Source organism: Sus scrofa, chromosome 13 (genome assembly GCF_054392235.1).
Source record: "Sus scrofa isolate SSC_HxYL_T2T_F1_AM1 chromosome 13, Sscrofa_HxYL_maternal_Yorkshire_Landrace_v2.0, whole genome shotgun sequence".
Lineage (NCBI taxonomy): Eukaryota > Metazoa > Chordata > Mammalia > Artiodactyla > Suidae > Sus > Sus scrofa.
This window is the reverse complement of record NC_139395.1, coordinates 189,252,224-189,279,099: the sequence shown is the minus strand read 5'-3', so window position 1 is coordinate 189,279,099 and position 26,876 is coordinate 189,252,224. Positions and strand designations below refer to the sequence as shown.

Sequence of the window (26,876 nt, the reverse complement as noted above, 5' to 3'; positions counted from 1 at the left end):
TGGGCTACTAGCCATAGCTGTAGCCTTTTCTCTTAAAGGCTCTGATGTCCTGTGAGATGGCAATCTGGGAGGATGAGGGAGAAGATAGGGAAGCATGTCTCACCACCCTCGGTGTCACTGAGCAGCATGGGGGAGTTAGGGGATGGGGGTGGGAGGGTGGCAGATGCCGAAGGCTACTTACTGGATAACACGGCCTTGCACTCCTTTCTTGCACAGATGCATTCTGTTGGGGCAACCACTTCACCAAGGAGGCCACTTTCCGGAGACTCGGGTAATTCCTGATTAAGCAACTCACAATGACAGCATTCTTCCCCCTAGACAATTCTCTGGGGAAGTGTGACTGAATTCTGGTCAATTGGATACAAAAGGAGATTTGCTAAAGTGACTTCATTCTTGAAAAGAGACACAAATCTGTGTGCCTTTTGTTATGTCTCAAGGTGACATTTGGAAGCATGGCTATTGTCTTGCCACGGTATCAGCCTTTAGACACTGCTGGCAACCTGAGAGTTGAAAGGAGAAAGGCAGAATGGACCAGGGAACTTGATGATACAGTCACAGTGCTGGGGTCACCCCACCTCAGGGCTTTCATTGTTTGGCAAAACACATTTTTCCTTATTGTTTGAGCCAGCTGAATAGGGGGTTTCCCTTAGTGTAGCTGGAGACACTATGATACGTAAGATTTCATGTTGGCATCAGGCAACTTGCTCAGGTGGCAGACATTAATCATTGCTAGGGCTTCAGGGGAAGAACACATTATTTCTACTGCCTGCTTAAAAATCTGTGCTGCTTTGTTGCAAGCTCCTGAATCTGTCATTTTTTTCCTATGGATTGGGTAAGTCACAGTCTTTTTAAAATACACATCATGTTTCATTTCATAACAATGATCACACAATTATTAATGTTTGTCTTCTTCACTAGCTTAAAAGCTCGGTGAGGGCAATGACTGTAACTGCCAGGAAAATTCCTGCATGTCCAGCCCCTAGCACAGGGCTGGCAGACAGGTGTTCAATAAATAGATGCTTAGTAAATATCTGTGAAATTAATGAGTGGATGAGTAAATGAATAGACAGGCAATAGCAAAACATTATTCCTCCTATTTCCTTTGCTTCTATCTCCCACGCCCCAATACTTTACCAATTCAGGCCCATAAAAGTGAGCTATGGCCTCTATTTTAGGAGACAGGAAAAAGAAAAGGGAAGGAAGCTTTCTTTATGACTACTGCCTACTCGCTCAATCAGTGGAGAGGGGACAGGAGACAATTCTCACGGGCAACCTACAAAATATTCTCACAAAGAGAAATAACAATCATCTCCTGTACTGCATATTGGATCAAGATATTATTCAAGAAAATGTTCAAAATCCTACTTTAGAGCCGGAATGGAGTTTAGGATTAATCTGGTATAAGTGAACAAAGATTTATTAATCATCTATTTCAAGTCCCTCATTTTTCAGATAAAATTGAGAGCCACTGCCATCAAGATGAGCATTAGCCTTTCTTCTGCTCTATGATGTAATCAAAAACTGAACACTGATAGTCATGTTCACTGGCACCAAAAAGGATATTTTCCTGGCAATGTCGTTCCAACTCGGTAATCAGTGTAGCTCTTGCTTGGATGAAAATTGAAAACAAAAAGAAGACCTGCTCTCTCAAAAGCAATGACCTTATTGGTTTCATGCTTTTCACTCACATGGGCCTGCAAGAATTAACACATATAGTACATTTAAATAATACCCAGATGCTGCTACAGGTAAATTCTTTACAAAAAAGTTGTTTTTGTCTTTATTAACAGCCTTGTTAATTATGAAGCCAAAAGTGAAAATGCCAGCATATCGTTTGACAATGTTGCAATTTTGCCATAGCAAACTCGAAGCCAACATCAGTCTCAAAAATTGCTTAAAGTATATAAATATCTCACCAGCCACTTGCCAATTTCAAACAAATTTCAGACAGAGAATTAGGGTTGTGGCTTAGGTTTTAAGTAAAATGCTATATGCTATATCCGAAGCATTTGTGTGTGAGTGTGAGTGTGTGTGTGTGTGTGTGTGGGAGTGCGTGTGTGTGTGCATATTAGATCTACTTATAAGTGAATTTTCTTTAAGTCCCTAGACTAATGAGGTAAGGTACATAAAATTACTCCTCAAGACATAATGGAACATTGTTATTATATTCAGATTTCAGAAATTAGAGTTTTCTTAAAAATTTACATTATTGTATAACTTTGTCAGATTCAAAAGCAAGCTGAAGTCCTTTACAACACATAAAAGAGAAAATCTAATAAAAGAGAAAGACCAAAAAGAAATGACATCATTATATACATCACATTTTACAGTGATGAGAAGCCTTTGCTTTTTCAACCCTACCCTCCTAGTCTCACCTCTGAGAGGACTTATTTGCACAAGTACCAGGAGCACCACTCCTCCTAATTTAATAATGTGAACTAAGACTCTAGGGTAAACAGCATGCCTTTTGGTATTCAACATTGTTCCTATTGAAAAGCAGCATCATTTTGCTCTCTCTTCTGGAAATGGCGCTTCTAATAAATGTGATTAGGGCATTCGTGTCATGTAGCCAATCTTACTGAATATATAAGTACCTTTGTTCAACCATTAAAAAAAAAAAAAATCAGAGACACCAAAGTAAAAACACATCAACAGTAATTTCAAACAGCACCAGTAAAAAGTAAATGGATTATAAGTAACACATACTATATGTTAATTTTTGCAAAGGGGAAAAAAAATCTGTATAAAATTTGCACCTGCTAATTACATTTTCTAAAACTTATTGAAAACCGAGATTTTAATTCCAAAGAAGAGTCAGGCTCATGAAAAATACAAAACAGCATGCAGGTATAATGGCATCTATTGAAATGACAAGTTAGAGACCAGTAAAGGAAGGAAAAAAAGGAATAAAGAAATCTCCATGTTGTCAAAGGAGTTTCTTTATGATGGCATAATTATTTATATAAAGGAAAACAGTCAAAACAATTAAGATGTTTCCACACCAATTTCCAAAGTGGATTCCATGCAGAGCTTTTGTCATTTATTTTAACCAATTGAAATTAAAAATTACAAAATTTAAACAACAACAATAAGCTAACTAGGAAAGTAAGCAGGGAATTATGCTTAAGATTTTCATTATCTATTAGGGAGACTTCAGTGACATGTTTTGACAACCTGAAGTATGTCACAGGGCACTACACACTGAATAATAAAGTGCTATTTAAAAGATCTGCATATAGATTCAAATCGATTGTCATTCTAAGCATGTACAACACTGGTGACTAAAACATAACATTTAGAGGAAAGAGCTTACCTGTGGAGCTGAAAGCCAACCACATCTTTCTTCCAATTTATTCATATCCCTGTCAAAGTTATTTAGGAACTTATAGCGAAGAAGGTCGTCATCAGTTAAATGAAACTGCCTTCTTGCATAATGGTAGCTCTCGTCATTTCCTTTTCTTGGGAAGTCTAACCATTCAGGATGCCCAAATTCATTACCTACATTAGAAAACAAATATAAACATCATTAAGTAACATTAGCATTTGTTATTAAGATAACTCAATAATTATAGGTTTTAAAGTCCTTGAAATCTATTTAAGTTATAATTTACTATAGCTGTGCCTAAAAATGATGTACAACCCCAGTTCTGAAACAGCATAGTCTAGTAAGGACAGCATTTAGACTCAGAAGCTCAGAGTCCTGCTTCAGCCTGGACATATACTACGGCTGTTCCACATCTCATTTTTCTCATGCACAAACTGAGAACAGTATCTCTGTCATCTGTATTTCATCTCTGAGATAATCTCTGAAATCTCTGAGTAATTTCCAAAATCTCTATTCCTATAATCTCTGAAATCTCTACAGTGTTTTACAATTTCCAAAGGCTTTGTATGTACATTATTTTTTATCCTCAAAGGAACTCTCTATTACATCCATTTCACAGATGAGAGATCCAAAGCTCTGGGCAGTTAAGGGATTTGTCCAACCTCACAGAGATAACAACTAGAAAAGCAACCATTAAAATTTAGTTCTTCTCATTAAAATCCAAAGTTCTGTGTGTTTTAAACTTCAGGTGCTAAAAAAAAAAAAACCCAACTCATCACTTTTCTTACTAATTTTCCCCATTCCTTTCTCATATCTATGTGCTACTATTAGACATGTATCTTTAATTTAAATGTGTCTGTATGTACATGTACATGTGTGGGGGTGGCTGGGACACTTGGTTGGGAACCCATGTAATATTATTTCTCATTATAATGATGAAACCAGAAACCAAATACAGTATAAAAAAGAAAAAACAACACATACATGCTACACATTCTTCATCGTGAAAATCAAATTTAGATAGCAGTGCTCTAATAGATTGGCTTGTATTACTTTTGCCGGGTTGGATTTCTACTTCTTTTTTTCCCCTAAAAATTAAACACTATTTTCCAAAATTGACTTGCATTTGCCACTTTACTGCTGTAATTTTCTAAGTCACAAATTTCTCCCTTGAGTTAGAAAGGACACAGCTGATACAAGTGTATCCATTTTCAACAACCCAGAAGTTGAAATTGTCCAAATTTATAGGTAAGGAAACTGAAGCACAGATAGATATTAAGTAGTAGGGTCTACAAATCAACAGTCTGATTTTAGCACACTGACTCTTGATTACACTCTACCATATTACTCAAAAGCAGACACCATGGAAATATAGTGCTAAGAGTGACCAAACTCTCATATGTAGACAGAGATTTCAAGATAATGGAATGATGTGCATTGGAGTGAGAATGTGAGAGGCAGTGGGGAGTTTGGTTTAGCCATAAAATAGGGCTTGTGGTGATGAAAAGAAGTGGGGGAGGCAGGATGAACTTAGATCAGGATTGGCCTTAATCTTTAGACCTAAAGCTATTTTTAAATAACGGGATGCAAAGTTCAAATGTGTTTTTTACTAAAATGTCTCTGGGAGGAGTTCCCGTCGTGGCGCAGTGGTTAACGAATCCGACTAGGAACCATGAGGTTGTGGGTTCAGTCGCTGCCCTTGCTCAGTGGGTTGATGATCCGGCGTTGCCATGAGCTGTGGTGTAGGTTGCAGACGCGGCTCAGATCCCGCATTGCTGTGGCTCTGGCGTAGGCTGGTGGCTGCAGCTCCGATTCGACCCCTAGCCTGGCCTGGGAACCTCCATATGCCACAGGAGTGGCCCAAGAAATAGCAAAAAAAAAAAAAAAAAAAAAAAAGTCTCTGGGAGTTCCCATTATGGCTCAGTGGACACGAATCTGAATAGCATCCATGGGGATGCAGGTTCGATCCCTGGCCTTGCTCAGCGGGTTGAGGATCTGCTGTTGCTGTGATGTTGCAGTGAGCTGTGGTATAGGTTGCAGATGTGGCTCGGATCTGGAGTTGCTGTGGCTGTGGCGTAGGCCGGTGGCTACAGCTCTGATTTGACCCTCGCTTGGGAAACTCCATATGCCATGGGTGCAGCCCTAAAAAAAAAAAAAAAAGATTAAAAAAAAATGTCTCTGGTACAATGTGGAAAAGACAATAGATGCTGGAGATAGTTGAATGGTAAGAAAGTTAACATGGAATTCAAAGTATAAGATAAGAAATGACCAGATGCACTGGGAATGGAGAAGAGAATGATGGAATCATATGGTATTTTTGAGATGGAAATTACAGGATTTGATGACTGCCTGCTGCATGAATTTTAAATCCAGTGAGGAAATTTATGAGTGATGTGAATTTAGGCAAATGAATCTCTTCAGTACTCAGTTTCCTCATCTTTAAAAGAGGATATACATTTGTTTCATAACAGTTCTTTTAAGATTCAAATGAAGTAAGTAAGGCATTTGGTGCAGAGTCTGGCAGCCAAAGCCTTCAATGTGTAGCAGCTTTTACATTGTACACTGATTACTGATGTTGCATAGGAAAGACTGACACAAAGGGCAGCAGGTGAGAGTTAACTACAAAACCAAGATTTCTGGCTCCCATCATTCTGAGGAGGGAACTGACCAACTTTGCAGCAGACCTACAAACAACCATGATGAATTCAAGGCAGCCATTTGGCTCCTCTTCACTCAGTTTCATGGTACTACATTATTACTTTATTTAAAGTGCAGAAATTCTACTCTGATGCATTTATTCATATATTTAATAATACAAACACATTTCCCTAAGCCAAATATTAATATTCTTTGAATTCCCTAATAAGTTAGATCTTAAAAGGCAGAATTGAATGTGAAAGTAATTTTGCTTCAAGACACACAGTTGATAGGGCAAAAATCAGGTTAGAATCCCCTCTATACTTTCTTCCTTCATTATCCCTCATGTCCATTCTGCAACCTCTAAACAAGCTTTCAGGGGTTACTTATAGTTAAACATATGTGTTATGTGCTGTAGCTATATATACACAAATATATGATATATATTGTATATTTATGCTACATATTATATATATATATATTTTTATAGTATGTATATAGTATACAGTTGATTATATTCCAGCCAAAATTAACATGTTAAACAATCTTCTTAAATTACAGTTCTTTTCCGGCTGAAACACAACTGAGGACCTCCTCATCTCCTAATTTCTTTCTAGTCTTCTAGAAAATGTGACTCAGGTCACAATTTATGTTGCTTGCCATTTTCTATAACTGCCTTAGGTGGACCAATGAGGTGAAAACATACGTTTTTCTCCAGTGTATGATTTAGCTTCTCTCTTAGTATTCCTCCTTAGAAGACTAGTTTTTATCAGTATAGAACTGAATGATGAGTTTGACCAAAACTATTGGAAGCAGTATAAACCTATCTCATGATCTGATTAAAAGCTGAGTACTTGCCTCCCCTACACACACACACACACACATACACTGGAAGCCTCAAGGATTCCTGGACTCCATTTAAAAACTGATGCAATGGGAAATTATATTATCACTCACCTCTAACAATCTATCATGAAAATTCATATGCTTATAATCTATAGAGTAAATAAGGATTGGAGTAGCACAATTAAAATTAAATGAGGTAACACATGCAAATTATTTAGAAGAGTACAAGACACATATGTGGCTCAATAGATACTACTACTATTTCAGTATTATATTTTCTTTTATTTATTATTTTTATTTACAAGTAATATGCCGATACATTGTTTTTAATAACACAATTAAGTATACACACAATATTTGAAATCTTATCAGACAACCACATTCGTGTGTTGAAATCATAATCCTCAATGTGATAATCTTAGGAAGAGGGGCCTTTAGATGGTGTTTGAAGGGGCCTTTGCAGCCCTTATGAATGGGATTAGTGCTCTGATAAATTAGATATTCCACTGAGCTCCCTTTCTCCTTCCACCACAAAGTGACACAACTAGAAGTCTATGACCTGGAAAAGGGCCCTCACGCAACCATGTGGGCACTCAGACTCCCAGTCTCCAGAAATTGTGAGAAATACATGTTTATAATTTGTAAGCTACCTGGTCTTTAGCATGTCATTATAGCAGCCCAAGCCAACTAAGAAAACACCATTTCCCTTTTGGACAATATTCTATTTATTTTCATTTATGTCTAAAGAAATAGCTATATATCTTATCTATATCTCTATACCCATACCTATACTTTCATATCTATCTGCCTACCTAGCTCACCTACCTACCTATCTGTCCACCTAAAACTTGTTTGTGAAAAAAGTAGATTTATACTATATGCTATTTGAATTTTAATATTAAGCATTTTCCATGTTAATAAGTATATATCACTATAATAGTATTCCATTATGTGAATAAAATGCAATTTTATTTAACTATTTTCCTCATCTTAGTTACTTTGGCTTTTTCTTATATTTTCCAGTCTTATAAATGCATCTCTGTAGACTAGTCTGATATTTCTCTAACATAAACTGAATAAGTGTAATAACTGTTCAAAAGGTAAACAGCAGATAGAATTGTATGAGAAAACATTTCCTAAGTTTTAAACATTACTAATTACTTGAAGATACAGGCACAAGCTAGCCAGGTGTTGCTGAAAATAATCTTCAAATTATATTCCTTGATTTATATGTTCATTTACTTTAAAAGTATTTTTTAATAATTTGAATTTAACATTTAATTTTAGTGCCCTCTAACATACACTGATCTTAAATATTCATTTATTTTTTTCAATAACATCTAAAAATTATTAACTATTAAGAGGAAAATTTGTGGAGTTCCCGTCGTGGCTCAGTGGTTAAAAGAATCCGACTAGGAACAATGAGGTTGCGGGTTCGATCCCTGGCCTCACTTAGTGGGTTGGGGATCTGGTGTTGCCATGAACTGTGGTGTAGGTTGCAGAATCGGCTCGGATCCCACGCTGCTGTGGCTCTGGCATAGGCCGGCAGCTGTAGCTCCAATTGGACCCCTATCCTAGGAACCCCCATATGCCGCAGGTGTGGCCCTAGAAAAAGGCAAAAAGACAAAAAAAAAAAAAAAAAAAAAAAAAGGAAAATTTGTTACATGAGGGCAAACTAAATACTTGGAGAAAATAGAAGAAAAAGATAAAACTGGGAAAATATTTGGTATCATAATCCAATTTAGAATTTTGCATGTCATTGCTTTAAGGAACATTCCACTAAGCATACTTACATGAAAACGAACTTCTGAGTTAGAAGAAAGAACTGCTTAAAAAAATACAATATGAAAAAGACCTTTATTCTATTAGAGAATAATTTATTAGTCTGTTACAGACTAATAAAGATTCTCTGAAACTTTTCTCCTAGAGACTTCTTTTCAAACTGAAAGATACAGAAAGTTGCATACAACAAAGAAATAGATAGAAAAATTATATTAGTGATTGCAGACAAAACATTCTACAGAGTGGCTTTTGAATGTTATCTCTGTTGTAAATGATCTGACAAGGGGCAAATTAAGTTTAATGTAGACAAACGCAACATTAAATTTCATATTTGGTTCAAAACTGTAAACACAAGCATAAAATAAATGGAGGCAAATCACAGAAAGACTTTCAAAGTGACCTTGGAAAAACAGTGAACCATTCTCAGACTGAACAGAGAAAACTGGAAAATGCCCGTTAGCTTCTTAGACTAGCTCACAGCTCACAAACCTAACGAAGAAAAATACTATCATTAAAACAAGTTAAGAATGTTCTTCTCAGCCATGGTCTACAAATTACTTAGGAAATGTGGCAGCACTTGAGACAGTACAGTGAAATATGGCCACCCAAATAAGCTTATACGTAAGGGCTGCTGTATATAAAGATGGATAAGAAATCTAAATTTATTCTGGTAATGGCAAAGATAGTAATTGATTTGTTTTAGTACAGATAACTTGATGGAATAGGGAACACATGATCTGAATCAGCATTTTAATTTAACCAAATTAAAAAATATGTGTGTATATATATTTCTAAATTATACATAAATATATGTTATGTTTACATGCATACATAATATATGTATATATTCCTCAATGAAAGAAAGCAACAGGCATTTCTAACCTGAGGTTCATGCATTCATACTGATTCCTGATATTTTATGCAAAATGTTGTATATATGTTCATCTGACCTGTGCATTTTTCTGAGAAGAAAAAGGTTTTTTACAGATTCTCCAGGCATCTGAGTCTTAAATAGGATAAGAAGTACTCACTGCATTAGAATGTTAGGAACTAGAAGAATGGAACACAAGTAAGGGTTTCTAAGCTATAAAGAGGGAAAAAAAAAAAAAAAAAGGTAGAAGCCTAAATTGAGGAGAGCATTTTAAAAATCTTTGGCTGGTTTATTCAACAGATAAGAGGTTTAGAAAAGTCACATTTAAACTAACTCTAGTGCAGAGAGGCAATGAGTGTGACTCCTGAGAACAATACTTCCCAAGTCCCAAATATGCATTACAAGTAACCTAGCACTAACCATCAAAGCAGGCTCTTTCCGCTCATTAAATTATGATTAGGATCACTCATGTAATACATGGGATGGTACTCATTTCAAAATGAAGAGAGGATGGTAATTTTTTGAGCTGTCACTTGGGACATTTTGTAAGAAAATTCACACTTCATGCCATGATTCATTGCATTCAATATAGTAACAGAAGTGGGTGCTTCCAGAAATGAGAAGGCTGAAAGCTTTGGGTAAACAACTTTAAAAATAAAAACAGGGGAGCAAGTGACTAACATTGCTATAGTTAATTAATGATTCTGGAAAATTCTACAAAGTTTTTCTCTCCCTTTCCATTTCCTCTGTAAATGGCACCATTCAAGTCTGGTTAATTGTGAAAAGCCTCTAAGCACGAAATTCCTATTGGGATTTCTTTTCCTGTAATTAATTTTTTGCTGTTTGATGTAAAGGTCCAAACTATAAATTGACAAGAAGCCAGCTGGTATAGTGATGAAATTCGAGACAATACAACTAATGAAAAAAGCCTCAGCTCTGTTAGCTGAACATTTTGATTAGCCAGTTTGTGTATTTTGTTTCTCTAAACTGTAATGCATACTAATTTTACCTAGGAATTAATTAAAGTTTGTCACAGCCTCCATGTTGTGGATGTTAGGCAACTCTTTGTTGATACCAAGTTTATGTATATATGAGAATAAGGTACAGTTTTAATGAGAGTATAAAAAACTTTAGCTCCTATTCCACTTAACTGCACTGAAAACTAACTCTTAAAAGGAAGTATCTATTTTATTTTTTATTTATTTATTTTTTTTAGGGCTGCACTTGCAGCATATGGAAGTTCCCAGGGTAGGGGTCCAATCTGAGTTGTAGCTGCTGGCCTACACCACAGCCAGAGCAATACCAGATCCTTAACCCACTGAGTGGGGCCAGGGATTAAACCTGTATCCTCAAGGATACTAGTCAGATTCGTTTCTGCTGAGCCATGATGGGAACTCTGGAAGTATCTACTTTAAAATCAAATGCTTTGGTCTTTCTCAAGGCTATCAAGTCACCAGAAGTTGGGGGCACATTATAAAATACCTTTCTATATTAGGGAGTGTGATTCCCTTTTTAGAAAAATAAATTTGCTATCCAATCCTTTGACTCATCTTTGACACTGATCAATCACTATGGCTCTGGGCAGGGGCTACACCTAATGTTTCTTCTCCATTCTCCACAGCATCTTTCTCTGTCCTATATCTACAACAGGGACCCCTTAAATATTTGTTAAGGTTGGATGTTTCCCTCTACAATTGATAAAGGTTTAACATCATCTTCTGTGAGGCACAGAAGCAAAATATCACAATCAGATGCAGAAGATGAGATAAAGGGTGGCATGTCAGCTGAGGCAAGCCAAACAAAAGTCAGCAGGGCTGCTGGGATTTCCCAGTAAAGTTTAACACAGCCTCCACCCTGAGGATTTTAGGTAACTCTTGGTTGACATCAAGTGAATCTATATATATATGATTTAAATACACGTCTAAATATTAATGTATATGTGTATGCATATACAGTGTAGTCCTAATGAAAATATTTTTAAAAACTGAATAAACTTTAATGACCATTCTTAACTGTACTGAAGACTATTTTAATCAAATGCTATGGTCTCCATGAAGCCTCCCTCATGCACACTCTTCCTTCAAAAGGCACAAGTCAGTGATTATATTCTGAGCCCCGCGACTCCCAATATTGGCCACATGCTCAACTATAAGACGAGAGAATCATTTTAAAACTACTGAAGTGTATCCTGTGTACCAGATAACATGCTCAGTATACATCAGCATGGTCCCTGTCCTCATAGAGCTTACAATCTAATAAGGAAGAAAAGAATTAAACAACTATAGAAATACCTATTTCCTTAAAGAAGAGGGGGTCAGGGAGAGGGCTCAAAGAAGACTTAAGGGATCAGTAAGACTTAAAACAACAAAAATCATAGGGAAGGAAGGGTGAGAATGGTAGTAAATCTCTTCCCAGAGCAAATGTACACACCCTGAGATGACAGTGCAGCAAGTTAGAGAGGAGACGCCTGAATTATGTCAACATACAGGGAAGGGGGGAGAGTCTGAGGAACTCAATGTTGAAAATCTAGAATTCTACTTGGTGTGAAAAAAACAAAAATTCATCTTTGCATAGTAGCCATGTGTGTAAGCTTTTAGATGCATAAAAAGTAACTGATAGCATGGGAATGGATGGAATTGCCTGGGGAGAATATGAAGGGCAGAGCGGCAGAAATGAGTAAAATGACAAAGCCTGAGGACCACTCATATAGCTAGTTGGGGCAGAGGAAGAGGGGCCTGGAAAAGTGTGCAGAGGAAGGCCAGAGAAAGAGGAGGAAAACCATGGTGAGAGAGGAGAGACTGACCTCTAAGGAGTGCTTCCCAGAGGAAACAGTGGTCAACAGCAGTAAATGCTAGGAGCCAAACTAGAACCTGAAGGCCTATCATTGATTTAGTAACAAGAGAGGACACTGATAAAAGGAAAGAGTAATAGCAGTGATGTCTGATGGTAAAACCAAAGGACTGAGAACTGTTTTTCTGTTTATTTATTCTACGATTTTTCTGACAAGTAGTATTTAACTAAATACCTGGGAGAGATTAGTTAATCTTAGTTGTATGTAAGCTTTGCATTTGTAAATTTTAATTTCTGAGGCATTTTATGCTGTGTGAGTATTTCCTATCCTAGGATATTAAAGAGATTAGTATACCATTAAATGTCCTTAAAATTCCTATAACAGATTGACAAATCTTTTGAACAAAGGACACAATAAATTTCAGCCCTTCATGCCCTAGATGAAGGGGACGGTGGCCTGAGTCAAATATTACACCTGTGCTCTCGATCCATCTAGTAATACTATTGTGATGGTCGCCCATGCCTCTGACACTGTGACAGCTTTAAGGGGCTAGAAACAGTGCTTCTCTTTGAGCTGTAGTAGCAAGGCTAGGCTGGTCAATACCCTCATTCTTCCCTGCTTTATCCAATCTTCCCACTGATAAATTATGCATTAAAAAGTCTTGAGGCAATAGCCAAATGAGTGCTGGGCACTTTGGAAAACAATTTTCAAGCTGAATTATGCTTGGACCATAGCCAAACCAATCAATCCCTTTACTTATCTCCACGATTAGAATTGCTTTTGCTGGTAAGTTCCTACTCATAAGGCACAGAATAATGAAGTAAATGATTATGTTAAGTGTTTTGATAAGAAGGTTGTCAAAATAAAACAGGTAAACAAAAAACACTCTTAACTATCAATGTCCATAAGTACAAAATGAGATTAACTTTATATCACTTACAGGTGTGACAGAATAAAGGTAGATGAATTTATAAACCAGTCATTTGAAATGCTAAAGAATTAGCATTATTGCATTGAAGGGTAATTACATATTTCTGGATGCTTTTATTTAAATCAAGAAAATGGAAAATACTTCAAATAAATGATACATAGAGTGGTTATAAAAGTATATTAACATCATAAAAACAATAGTAGTTACTTGAGAGACCTCTGTATATACATTATTCTGTGCTAGCGTTTCAGCAGTTGTTTCAAATAATAGTGTCAAAAAAACCCTCAATATGGGAGGGGATATTATTCCTATTTTCAGACAGTAATCAAGAAGGTTAGGTACAGTGGGAAAATAAAAAAAAAAAAAAAAGAAGGTAATATACCTTTCTAAGATTATGCAGGTATAAAGTATCAAGGTTAGTATTCAAACTTAAATCATCTGTATTCTTTCCATTGTATTTGGCATTAGGTACTTGATTTGAAAGACATTAGCTGGAAACCTATTATGAATGTACAGGCATTAGGGAAGATAATGAAAGACCTATAAAAAGATGTAAGGGTATATATTTCCAATTCCATTCTCAAGTGTATAAATAAAGTATACTTATTAGTGATCTGTGCCTCATTTTTGCTTTGCGTATTCTGCTACTCCAGCTGTTGCTACTCCAGGTGATAGCTGTTTGGTCTCCATGAGGCCTTTTTTAACTCTTGCAGGAAGACTTGATGCTTCTGCTTCTGCTGATACTTATATGTATGTATATTTTTTTCCCTTGCTAAAACTATTATTTAAATAGCATAATTTTTTGGGCCTTTGTTGTTTTGTTTTTGTTTGCCTTTATTAGACTGGGGATAAATATCTTATATTTTCATCTATAGTCCTTACTGCCTAATCTAATAACAGACATGGAATATACATTCAAGGATTTATTATCCTGTGTTGAAAGAAAAAATGAAGAAAATCTACTTCCCATAGTAAGCTATATACTGCTTATGGAAAATTCCATCTTTTTGACTACCCAGTTCATAGCACAGGGACTCAGATTAAGAAAGTGTTTAATGTTTTTTTTTGTTTGTTTGTTTGTTTTTAAACTGACAGCAAAACTGGTCTTTATTAGGGCCATAAGATAAACAAACAGAAGTGCTTTGAGATAGAAGAAGGATGGATAATGAGGAGCATATTCACATCACCAGGGAGGGGAAGATGCATGACAGAGATAAACCACTTCAGTTATCTATTTTTCAGAAGCCTCCTCTGGTGTTTTCCTCTGAATGCCATGCCAGTAGGAGGAAGAATTTCAAATGATTCAAGTTGCTCTGGATACTTTGACCCATATTCCACCTTTGTGGCACAATTTTGTTTTAAAGTAAACACAAGTATAACCAAACCAAGGATAAGACAATGAACAAAACAAATGTTGAATCGAGAATAAGTGTTATTTTTATGCAAACACAATTTTTAAAGAGCTAGATATTATTTTCTTAGGAAAAGTGAAAGCAACAGTAATGGACTCTTGTTATTCACTTTGAAACCATTTTGATGCTGCATGGAGCAGAGGACTCACAATATTCTGAGGGGGAGAAGAGAGTGAATAAGGAAGAGATGGTGGGAAAAGGGGGTTCTTTAATAAAATCGTATCTGAATTCAGATTTTTTTGCAGGTAGTTACAAATATCTTAGAAAGTGATTTGCTAATGGACAGTCTTATAAAAAGCACAGAAGTTTTGCATGTGGACATGGAACCCCCTGAAAGACTCTACAGCTTTTGAAGTGGTAGAAAACAAGCCAGGAAAACAGGAATACAAAAACAAAGAAAACATTGGCTGGTCATAAAATTAATCATACATGTGGTTTTGTGGCTATTCTAACTTTAGGTTTAGACCCAAAAGTTTAGTAGTGGAGTCCAACTGTTCTATTTTCCCCTATAAGTTTGCCTATAATTAGGACATGCTACCACTAAATCAGGGTCAGTTCTTTGGAGTCACATTAATGGAGATTAACTAACTTCCTTAGTGAATTATTAAGAGCTAAGCAGACACATTTAGAAGGAAAATATATAACCACAGGAAAGAATACTGGGAAGAAAATGTTCATATAAATCCTTTATACTTCATAACTGACATCTGCTTAACTCCATCCCGATATCTTTCCAGGCAGGATGAATATTTCTCTAAGAATCTAAGGCTCTTTCAAGGCACAGCCTGGATGTAGCTTTTCTGAGTTTCAATTTCCCACGGCCTTTATTCTGTAGCCAGAGACTCTAACTCCCTAGCAGAGAGACTTAACTACCTGCTTATAACTTAATCAAAGAACCAGTATCCGTTTGCCTTTGGATGATGCTTCCATCCCTCCAAGTTCCTGCCAACAGCTAGTTATCCTTCTCCACTTCCCTGCTGTCAGCTCTTGCTTCCTCTCAGGCCACTGGTGCCAAAGAAATGAGAAAAAAAAGTTCCCAAGCAGCACAGTGGCTTGTAGGAAAACTGTGAACTTCTTTCCCCAGTAAGAAGAAAGGGTCGCTGTATTTGTACGTGCTTGCTTCAGGCGTCTCCCTCTGCTCTGGGCAAAATGAGTTTTGAATTTTAAAAATGTGATGACAAGGTTATGAATTAGCCTATCAACTAGATTTGAAGGCAATTGTATAAGAAGGTTCAAAAACACCTAAAAGATATTTATGCTTTAAAACAATGGCATTGAAGTTATCATACACAAGTCCCCTAGAGAGGTGTGATGCAAGGTAAACCACCACCACCACTACCCTCCATAGAGGTAAAAATCTTCTCTAAATATTTAAACCTTAAAGAGTCCACACAGCTAAGTCATTCTCTACACTTCCATAAATGTTAAAATTCTAGTAAGAGAAAGAGTTTGGTAAAGGAAAGAACACAGAAATGAAGCAACACAACCCGTAATTCAATCAGTCATGTGTTTAACTTCTGTCCTATCCAACCATTTCATTAGTTAAATGATTCCATCTGGAAACGCTCACCACTAGTATTTGTCCCTGGATGAGTAGAGTTTCTTTGTTCTCCTTTAAGCTCTATCTCCAAATACACAGACCTTGCTTTGGTCAAACCAGGTAACCCATAGTAATATGATCACAGCCCATGTTTCCTACTTTCCCCCTCCAGTTAGTGCTCGGCTTGTAATGCTTGTTTTTTGCTTCCTCAAATCCTGACCATTCTTAACAACCAGCTTAGGCATCATCTTCTATGTCGGAGACATATTTTATCTCAGTCTGAGAAAATTTTTTTTTTCTTTAGCTAGACAAATGACTTTCAACAAAAGACATATCTCCTCACTTCTCTTTATGGTTTTGCATCTGTTTTGACCAAAGTTATACAAGCAGACTGTTAGGTGAAGATTCTTTTAAAAGAAGTGACTTAAATGGTGGATGTACACTTTGTGTCTCTCCTCCTTCTGTGTGTAGAGTGTTTTGGGACTCTGATCTGGACTATGTAGGAGGGGCAGCATTTCAGTTTTGTGACTTTTACTTTATACAATGAGATATTTTGTGCATGTAGATAAATAATTAGGTGATTTTAATGCAAATATATCAAGAAACCTAAGGTTATGACAAATATCTAAATAAACTTCCATTCTTCAGGCTAGAAACTATATGTAAAACATAGAGGGAAGCTATGAAATATGCGTTTATCATAAAACACACATATTAAACAATTATTTAATTGGAAATCAACGATGTATTTTTGAATAAAAGAAATACAGCTATTCAGAAATAAATGCTATAGCCTGCCTAAAGAGTAAAGACATATCCAAGAGACTCTAACTACACTAAAAATACATTAAATTATATGAATTATGGCTCAACAGCCCCTCACAAACTGGCAGGTGAATGTATATAACAACTTTGTCAAAGTCATTCCCAAACGTCTTAAAACGTTATATAGAATTATTAAATGTGTCTTTTTTTGGAGTGGGGGGGGGTAAAGAAACTTTTAATATTCCAAATGATAGATGTCAAGACTCACGAATATCTAAATATTCATAACAGCAGACATTCTAGGCAACCATCCAGGAATACATACATATATGCTTTAATGTTATTCCTGATACTCATTTTAAAAACTTTACAGGAATAGTGAAAACACAATAAAAGGTAAAATCTACTAACTGACATGTAACTACAAATTTGGTTGCAGTTTTATGCTTTCAAATAATTTTCTGACTTTAATTTAGTCCAGTCTTCAGTTAATAAAGAATTTCTTGGAGGGCCCTTGTGGCTCAGCAGGTCAAGTATCTGGTGTTGTCACTACTGTGGATTTGGTTACAGCTGTGGCATGGGTTCAATCCCTGCCATGGGTACTTTCATGTTGCAGACATGGGCAAAAAAAATAATAATAATAATAATTTCTCATAGAAATTTTGAAAATAGGCAAAATTATGTATATACAATGGTGAAGCATGGGGTATACAAAAGACATGATGTTTAGGACTGTGTCACAATATGTAACCTCAAGCTGTGTAACTTTTTCTTATTTATAACATAGTTAGATTTTGCACTTATTAAAAATGTACTACATTCAAAGCATTATTCCAAAGGCTTAATATCATTAAACATTTTAATTCTTATAAGTGCCCCATAAAATAGGTATCATTATAATCCCCATTTTTGAGATGACGAAGGTGAGGCACCAAAAGATTAAGTAATGTGCTAAAGATCACGTAACTTAGAAATAAAGCAGTCAGGAGCAGAATCTGAGCAGACTGTCCCCAAACTTGAATTCTTAAACACTATGTTATACCACTTCAAAATGAAGCTTAAAAAAAAGAATATCAACTTTGCAGGTAGGTTGTACTAAGTGAAATTATGCATGCAAAAATGTTTTAAAAACTTTAAAAGTTTAAAGAAATGTAATATCCATAGAAAAATGATGTAGGAGTGCATACAGGAAAAAGGATATGAAGAAAAGGATGCTGTGACTTGGCTACTGGCTGAATGTTACAGAAAAGGAAGAGGAAGGAGCAACTGAAATGACTCAAGAGTTCATCCACTGGTTACTAGAAGAGAGATGATGACACTCATTTTTCAAGAGCATCACAATTTGTAGGGAGGATGATTCCAGTTTTGGATTCCGTGACTTTGAGGAGCCAACAAGAAACTACATAAAGGTCTTAGGCAAACTACAAATGTATGTTTGTAGTTTGGAACAAAGGGTTGGATTTTGAGATGTTGATTGGGGATTATCTATATAAAAGAGGTGGCCAAATTCTAAAAGTGGATGAGCTGAGAAAGAAAGAGTAGAGGAAAAATTAAAGTGGTACAGGACAACACCTGAAGAAATATGTATATCATGAGAGAAACAAGGCAAAAAGCAGATGGGGGTTCCTGTTTGCAGAGTAAGGAAGGCAAGAAGGGAAGACCTGAGGGACATCACAGGAAACCAGGCCATCAGCAGAGTTCAGGGAGTGGGTGCAGAGACCTGAAGGTCAGTGGTGGTCTTGGAAACCAGTTTCCTGACTGAGAATGGGCAGCAGGGACCTACAAGGGTTTGGGTGGAAACAGAATATGACAAAGAGGGGTTAACACACGCAACTTTAACATGACTTTATAAGTAAGTTTGGCAAAGCAAAGGGAAACAGGTAGATAGAATTCACAGGTGAGTGCCCTATTTCTCAATTTATAAAATGTGCATTTTAAAGCAATGTTTCAAAAGTCTTTGATAGCTTCTCAGACTTGTTTCCTAGTTATTTCATTATAATTATCAAAATAACTAAAACAAATGTGTATAAAAATCATGGTAAAAAGAACAGTCTTCAGTCCAATGTTTACTGTTGCTATTGTACTGTTTAGCCACATTATAAAAGGAGACATGATTGTTGTATTTAGCTATAATTAAAAAACAAAAATAATTTAAGTTTCACCATAGTATATCATCGAGTTGCAGGGGAAATATTGTTTGGCATGAAATATATTGTGATAAGGGTCAGAACACAGCACATTTTCTACTAATTATAAAAATTCTAAACTTCTGCTTTTCTTTCAGTAAGTCATAATAACTATATTTGCTTTTTCCAGTTAATCTTCTCAAGACAAAATATATGAAAATGTTCCTGATTCGTTGTATACACACAGTTACATAGATAGAACTTGATTTTAGGGAACAAAACTATTAATACAAAAGGATTTCAATATATAAAATACTTATGTGTATAATAATTACATTATATTCTTATCCAAGAAAATAAATAATTTTCATAATATGCATATAATAATATAGAGAAATTAGAACTTTTTCTAATTTAAACATGTGACCTTAAAGTCAACTGATTAAATATGAACGGATATCCTTGTCTTTTACTATAAAAATGATGGGTATCTATAGGAAGGAAAATTAGAATGTAAGTTTCAGCTCTTTATCTTAAGCTGTCTGGCCTTTGATGTTATATTTGCTCAGGCAACTCTTGCCCTCATTTAGTCAGGGGCAGCATATATTGGCAAGGGAAAAAGAAAAAAGTGAAGAAGAATAAAAGAATTAAGTTGGAAATAGGCTAGCGGTCATTGAAAACTTTTTTTTTCACTTTCAAAAATACCTGAAACTTAAATCCCCACTTTTTTAGCTACTTGAGAAATATTTTCCAAGGGAATAAGAACTCTCATCAATACCACTGTAAGGAAGAATATGAGGCCAAAGTCTTTGTTTTATTTTCCATAAAGAACATTTAGTTACGTGGAAATGGCTGAGCCAGGACTAAACTTTTACGTGTCTACTCTAAAAGTAGAATCTACATATCAAACTAGAAAACTGAAATGAGTATCCTTGAGATACTGTTTCGAGATAAACAGAATCTAGTGGGCAACATTTGAATAGAAGGCTCGGAAGTGACAATGAATAATACAGTGTTTTTCAACCTTTTTGTCAGTATTACCTTCACCTACTACTACTACTACTACTACTACTATACACACACACACTCAGTAGCATTTTTTTTTCTAATTGTTTCCACCCCATGGAATTTAAATACTACACATCTACTGACCTACTATATATCTGTTTATATATACTATGACTTCTGGAGGGTAACAGCTATTACATTATCTAGAATACAGTTCACCCTTCCTTACTGAGCAATTTTCATCCCCACTGTAGTACTATCACCCTGCTGAGAATGCATGAATAAGGCATGTTGACAAAACCAGGAAGATAGGCGTGTTGTTGAAAATATGAGCACACATACTTCTTTATGTACAGAAGATGTGTGTTGTCTAAATCAGGTAGCCAAGGAACTGTTTCGTTATACCTCTTCAAAGATGTACAAAAAGAGTGTTACCTGGTCTATATGATCACTGTCTCCTTGATTTTATTTCCATAAACTCATTTCAGGAGTTGTAGGAAAGTCTGGCTCTAAAAATATAGGGATTGACTAACAAATTTCATAAAAATAACTTTTCAACTTTGCAAGCAAAAGAACATGTTTGACTATTTTTATTTATTCTGCTAATACTTATTTGGCCTCATTTATGGAAGGGCCCATAAAAACATAGACTTTAAAAGTACCCTAATTAAAAGACAGAGAGAGAGGGAGTCCTATTAGTTCACATAACTTTCAGAAGACCTTGCTTTAATAAATAAAATGCCTTTTAAAAAGTCAATAAATGGATTTTTTGAAATGCACCAGGGTTATAAATGTTTATTTGTTCAACATGCAATAATTAAGTTCTTCTGTCATACTACTATTTTAAAGTCTCTAGCTAGGCATAAAATAAGCTGATCTTTAAAAAAATATTTCAAGTGCGCAGCATTTTTACTTTATAATGAAGAAAAAGGAAAGAAAATATGAAATGTGGAATGAACTTACTAACCACATACTATGACTGATATTTTTTGTGAAACTATATGTAATACATTGGAATAATCCAAGATAGCTGAATGCCTTCTTGTTTGTAGAAAGGTATAACTAAGGCTGGCTAGGTTGGTAGAAAGGAGAAACTATAAAAATGACTCAGTATGACAACTTCATAATAAACTTATTTACCCATCTCACCAATTTGTTATCAAGTATAATAAAAAACTAACTTATGACCTTTATATTACCATAATGTATATAAGATTATCATTTTGAAAACACATGAATTATCTAGGTTTTCAAATTTTTATTTTTATCATCTTTTCATCCCCAGTGGTCATTTCAGCACATCTTAAAATGGAGCCTCTGAACAACAGTGTTTTTTTGGGTGTTGGTAAAGCTCAAACACTCATTGTTAGTTTTCATTAAAAGCAATACATAAGGGTCTATTGGATAGTGATGTACAAAGTTGCAAAGTTGTTTCTGGGTTATTTCTTCCAATCCATAAAACTCCTGTATAAAAACTGAAAGTTGATATTTCAAAAGTTTAATAGTATAAGCTTTTTAGTTACTTTTCAATACATTTCCCAACTATGTTTCTAAAGGGCAGATAAGCACTGCATTGCAGGCTTTTCTATAATATAGCTATAAGCTGGTTCTGCTTTTAAAGTTATACTATCATTCTTTTAAATTTATATTATGCTTCTGCAGGTACAACTTACTTTAAGCAACTTAATTATATGAATATATTTTCATGAAGGATAAGTAAGGTGGTAATTCTTTGCTATATTACAGATTTCTTTAAAATAACACATTTTTCAATTGCAAATAAATTATTCATTTTACAAACTCTAAATTAAAGAAAACTTTTCTGAAAGACAGTTACTTCATAACATGAGTTATACCTATACAGTTCTTTATATTTTTAAAAACTGTTTAAATCAAGTACCTGGATAATTTTTGAATTATGAAAAAAAGGCAGAGGCTGATTCAAACTTATACATTCAAAGAAACATATCTCTTATGTGACCCACATAGGACAAAAAATAGCATTAAAAAATAATTTACCTAAGTAGTATAACAATATTTTTATCTTTATATTACATAACTTAGCTAGAATTAACATTTAACTATCTCTTTCATTTAAGGTAATAATCAGAGGGATCCTAGTATTCGTATGGCTTTGGAAAATGACAGCTTTATTTTCCTCATAATTTTCAGAAAAATCTTTTTTTTTTTTTTAAACAAAGTAAAGGATCTTGAACCCATCCACAAGGAATATATCCAATTAATTGACTGATGTGAACAGTGTGGAAAGACTTGAGACCTACAATTTTAAGCCAATTTCAAAGAACTCCAGTGGCAAAGGAACTTGCAGTACTATATTTAGTTTGAGGTGACTGCCCCCTCAAATCTATCTCACACTGGAGTTGAGTAACATATCTAAACTGTGGATCTCACAATGTCAATCTCCTGTAAAACTCTTCAATTGCTCTCTATGACCTGGCCTCTCTCGCATCATCTCTGTTCTAAATTAATTCGTCCCTCATTCTGTTTCACCTTCTTACGTTTTCATAGTTACCATGCCAGTGAAGGATACTCAATGGAGGATCAGAATAGAGAAGCGAGGGACACTTTAAACAGAAACCCTCTTCCTTGGTGGCCCACCACTTCCTCCCCTGAATATCAGTTCTTCCTTGGGGTACTCATGCTGCTCAATGCACAACTTTTTTTTTTTTTTTTTGGCCACACCTGTGGCGTATGGGAGTTCCCAGCGCCAGGGATTGAACCCCAATCACAGCAGTATCCAGAACCACAGCAGTGACAACACTGGATCTTTAATCTACTGAGCTACCACAGAACTCGATTCAATGCACACCTTGGAGGTGGCATTTATTGCCCAATACACTTATGCCTGTCCAATCTCTTCCTGGACAGTGGGCTCCTTGAGCCAGTGCCCATGTCTTCTCACTCATTAGCTAGGTCCTAGGCCAGGGCCTGATCTGGTAGCAGGTGCTGCATCACTACACAATGAAGAAAGGGACTAATAAGTCACACAAAAGGGGACTAATAAGTCATTTGTAAGATTTGCTCAAAATTTGAGAATAAGTTACTTTCTCCCTTAATTTGTTTCAACAGGTTGCCATAAATATGAAATTTGGTTTGTTATTTTCCTCTTTGATTCATCCCTGGAGGGATGGCTATAGCCAGAGATTTGCCAACATACTGACAAACTTCGCATACATTTCGGGTCATACTAATACAGTTGTCCCTTTTGTATCTCAGGATGCAGAAACCACATGTATGGAAGGCTGACTGTACTGTGCGATTTTATATAAAGGACTTGAGCTCCTCAGGGGTTCTGGTACCCACAGGGGTCCTGGAACCAATCCGCTCCCCGCTCCCATGAATGGGAATGGAACGCTGACTATATTGACTTATATGAAGTAGTGGGTTTTGGAGGCAGACAGAGCTGGGCTCAAATTCTGGCTTTTGTATTAATTTAAGTCACTTAATCTTTCAATTTCCTCAAGTGTGAAATAAAGGTAATTATCCCTGCCTCTCAGGGTTGCAACTCAGATTTAAATGAGATATTATGTGTAAAGCACTTATTGTATTGCCTTGCTCAGGGTAAATATTTAAGATGTTGTAGCTCTTTTTAGAATAGCATACTTGAAGGCTGTCAAATTAAGATAAGCCACCCAATCCCTCAAGGAAAATACATTCCCAAAGAGAAACCTATGTCTTCCTGGTAAGAAGGGAAAAAAAGAAAGATTACAGTATTTTCTAAGGAATTTAACTTCTCTATTCGTAACTGAGATTAGGGTTTATATTTCATCATTCTGCTTTGTTTGGGGGAATGAGCAGTCATGGAGTGGTAACACTCAGATAATGGTATGAAGTTTTAGAGGCAGAGAAATCCACCTTCTAAAGCCTATCTACTGTTGGCAAATTGCTCAGGAGAAAGGTTGCCACAGCAGATTATTTGTGTTTAGAGAAGTCACCCCCACATTCTAAAGGATGACAGCCATCCACACACCTCACAAGCTCTAGTGATATATGTAATCAATCACCTTTTCCATCCTATGGTTATGAGGATCTTTACAGCCTGCTTGAATAATAGTGGAAGCATCAGTCAGTTTAGTCTTTTAGCTAAAATAAACTCTCTGATCAATCCTTTCTGGAAGGAAGACCTGTTGGTTTCTTGGTAACCTTTAGAAGCCTATGAAAAAAGGCTATGACTCAGATAACAAGACCTAACTTTATACTAAAGCTAGAGAGGAGCGAATTAGTGAAGGCAAGAAATGATTTCAGAGCCTAACAATATAGCAAAAATATTGTGAAGTGTAAGGAAAACTCATTCCATGGGATGGGTGGGGAAGAATGAGACTCTTATTCATTTACTGGTATCTTATTTAGGCAGATTCCACCAATTCGATGAGGTTATCACCCAGATGGGTCTTTGGGTTTGGATCAGAGGGATTCTTGTTAAAGATGTAACTCTAAATTAGGAATTCAGGGCTAGGTATGGTATCCATTAAATATTAATTTATCTTGATTCACATGTCCTAGGATAACATCCTTCTCTTCCCTCCTTAGGAAAATTAGCAGTTTGACAGAGGATCCTGGACCTAGCTGAGTTCCTGGATTTAGAGGATTCTTTGGTGGGGTACTGAAGCTCATTAAGTGAGCCTTTGGAGTTCTTTTAAAATGCTAGGTAATAAAGCAATAAAGAAGGTTTGATGAAATTTCTATGTTTCTAAATAATGTTAAATTACACAGTTCCTCCATTCTGTAAACTCCATCATTCACAACTCAACAATGCTGATGGAGAAGTTTATATGCCATTGGTCTCCTTCCAATCCAGGGCTATGTGGGTAGTGAGTCCGTTCTGTGCATATGCACTCAAACAGACAGTATATATACAGCATGTGCGTTTGTGTCTTTGTGTGTGTAGTAGCCTAAGAGCAAAGAATTCAGAGGCTAACTTTAGAAAATTTTGTGCTCTGGAGTTCCTGTCGTGGTGCAGCGGAAACAAATCTGACTAGCAACCATGAGGTTGAGGGTTCAATCTCTGGCCCTGTTCAGTGGGTTAAGGATCCGGTGTTGCCGTGAGCTGTGGTGTAGGTAGGTCACAGATGTGGCTTGGATCTGGCGTTGCTGTGGCTCTGGCATAGGCTGGCAGCTACAGCTCCGATTAGATCCCCTAGCCTGGGAACTGCCATATGCTGTTGGTGTGGCCGTAAAAAGACAAAAGACCAAAAAAAAAGAAAAAAGAAAATCTTGTGGTCTTTTCATGGGGAATTATTTTAAGATATGGATCTACTATATTCTTTTGTTACATTAGGAAATCTGCCATGTAGCTTACAAGTTGAACGTCCTATTTTTGATTATCTGACTTTGAGGAGATATAGATGAAAAGAAAAACAAGTGTCTCTCATGTGTGTGAATTTTCTTTATGATGATATGATCATATACCTTCTCTAGGAGAAAAGCCAATGCTCTAGATGGTATATTTTTACTTAAAAATCCATTACACCTGAGGAATAATCTTCCAGTGGTTAGCCATGTCCTACAGAGAAAAACAATTTTATTTTCCCAACAAGTCTCTCTAATGAAAATAAACAACTGCACCAATAGTAATATTTAATATCTCTACTTTCTAATGCAGCTTTAGAGTAATAAACAAAATAGAGAAAAATTCTTATTTCTGGTATAAAAGGCTTAGAAGCAAAGGGCCATAGCGAAGCAGACTTTGCTTAGGTGGATAAAGATGGGGATGCTGCAGTGGGTCTTGTCCCATTGATTTAAACCTTTCTGTGGACTTTCAAAGGAAGGTCAGCTTAGCTGAACAGTAGTTTAGGAAGAGTCATTAACACCACACACAATAACACCATTGACAACCACACATACCCCAAAAGAAGAAATGTAGGGGCCACACAGGTATCCTACCCTGAGATCAAGATCCTACCCTGAATGAAGTAAGGACATATAGGTTCAATTGCTTCTTTTTTCCTTTCATCATCCAGCTTACTAGCAGACCCTTTCCTATTTGTAAAGGGTGTGGTTATTCCATTTGGCCAGTGTGAGTGGACTAGAGAAAAATGTGGATAAGTTACACAAGAAACATTGTCCAACAGGTTAAGATGAAGTTTTTCCAAGTGACTCTTCCCCTAGGTTATGATCATCCGCAAGGATCTGAAGGTTCTTTTGTGAAAATTAACCCAGCAGAAAGAATATTTCTGGTACTGACAAGGGTATATAAATCACATGGGGAGAGGGACAGGAGAGTCAATAAACTAGTCCGCATTGGTTCTGGCACAGTCTGGGTCTGTCTTCGGCGCAACTTTCATTTTTGCATTTCCTTCCAACCAGTGGATCTCTGTTGTATCTCTACAAATTAAAATCACTTGGTGAGATTTTTAAAAAGCACTAGTGCCAGAGCTTACTAATTCCGGTGCAAAAAGGTGGATAGGGCTCCGGCTTCATTCAGTATGTTAAAGCTCCCCAGGTAACGACAGAAACACTTCCTTAACTCTTAGCCCAGTGTCATACTCATGGTCAAGTTTTCATTAAATGCCAGCCAAGATTGGTTATCAGTGTGCTGTGAATCAAATCAGGGCCATTACTTTTTAAGTCTATGCCATTTAAAATAGATCCTATTTGTGCCTCTGAGCTTAACAGGGCTTTGGGCCATTTAAAACTGCTCTTATTGAGAATTTTGCAGTTTTTCACGGCTTAGTTTTATAGACATCTACTAGCAGTGTTACATTCAGTAAACTTGCCTCAACAAGCTAAGAGAAAATGCCAAAAATTAGCACTCCTACTGTTCAGCAGAGTATATTTTGTCCTCTCATAACTGCTTCAATTCCAGCACTTAGCAGGAAGAC

At 36.1% G+C, this 26,876-nt stretch overlaps 1 protein-coding gene across 5 annotated transcripts in view; it reads right to left on the bottom strand.

Moving 5' to 3' along the window:
- GBE1 (1,4-alpha-glucan branching enzyme 1) overlaps positions 1-26,876 on the bottom strand; it is a 276,806-nt gene that overhangs the window by 30,711 nt on the left and 219,219 nt on the right. For 3 of the 5 annotated variants that reach the window (XR_014823705.1, XM_021070783.2, XM_084989233.1), the window contains 2 exons: positions 3,314-3,498; positions 1,564-1,694 (listed from right to left, as the gene is read on the bottom strand). Coding sequence is in view for 2 of the 5 variants with exons in the window: in XM_021070783.2 (XP_020926442.1) it covers positions 1,564-1,694; positions 3,314-3,498 (316 nt within the window). In the remaining 3 variants the exon portion in view is untranslated. Of the gene's footprint in view, positions 1-181; positions 1,695-3,313; positions 3,499-26,876 lie in introns of all 5 variants that reach the window. The other 2 variants (XR_014823702.1, XR_014823703.1) reach the window with 1 other exon arrangement.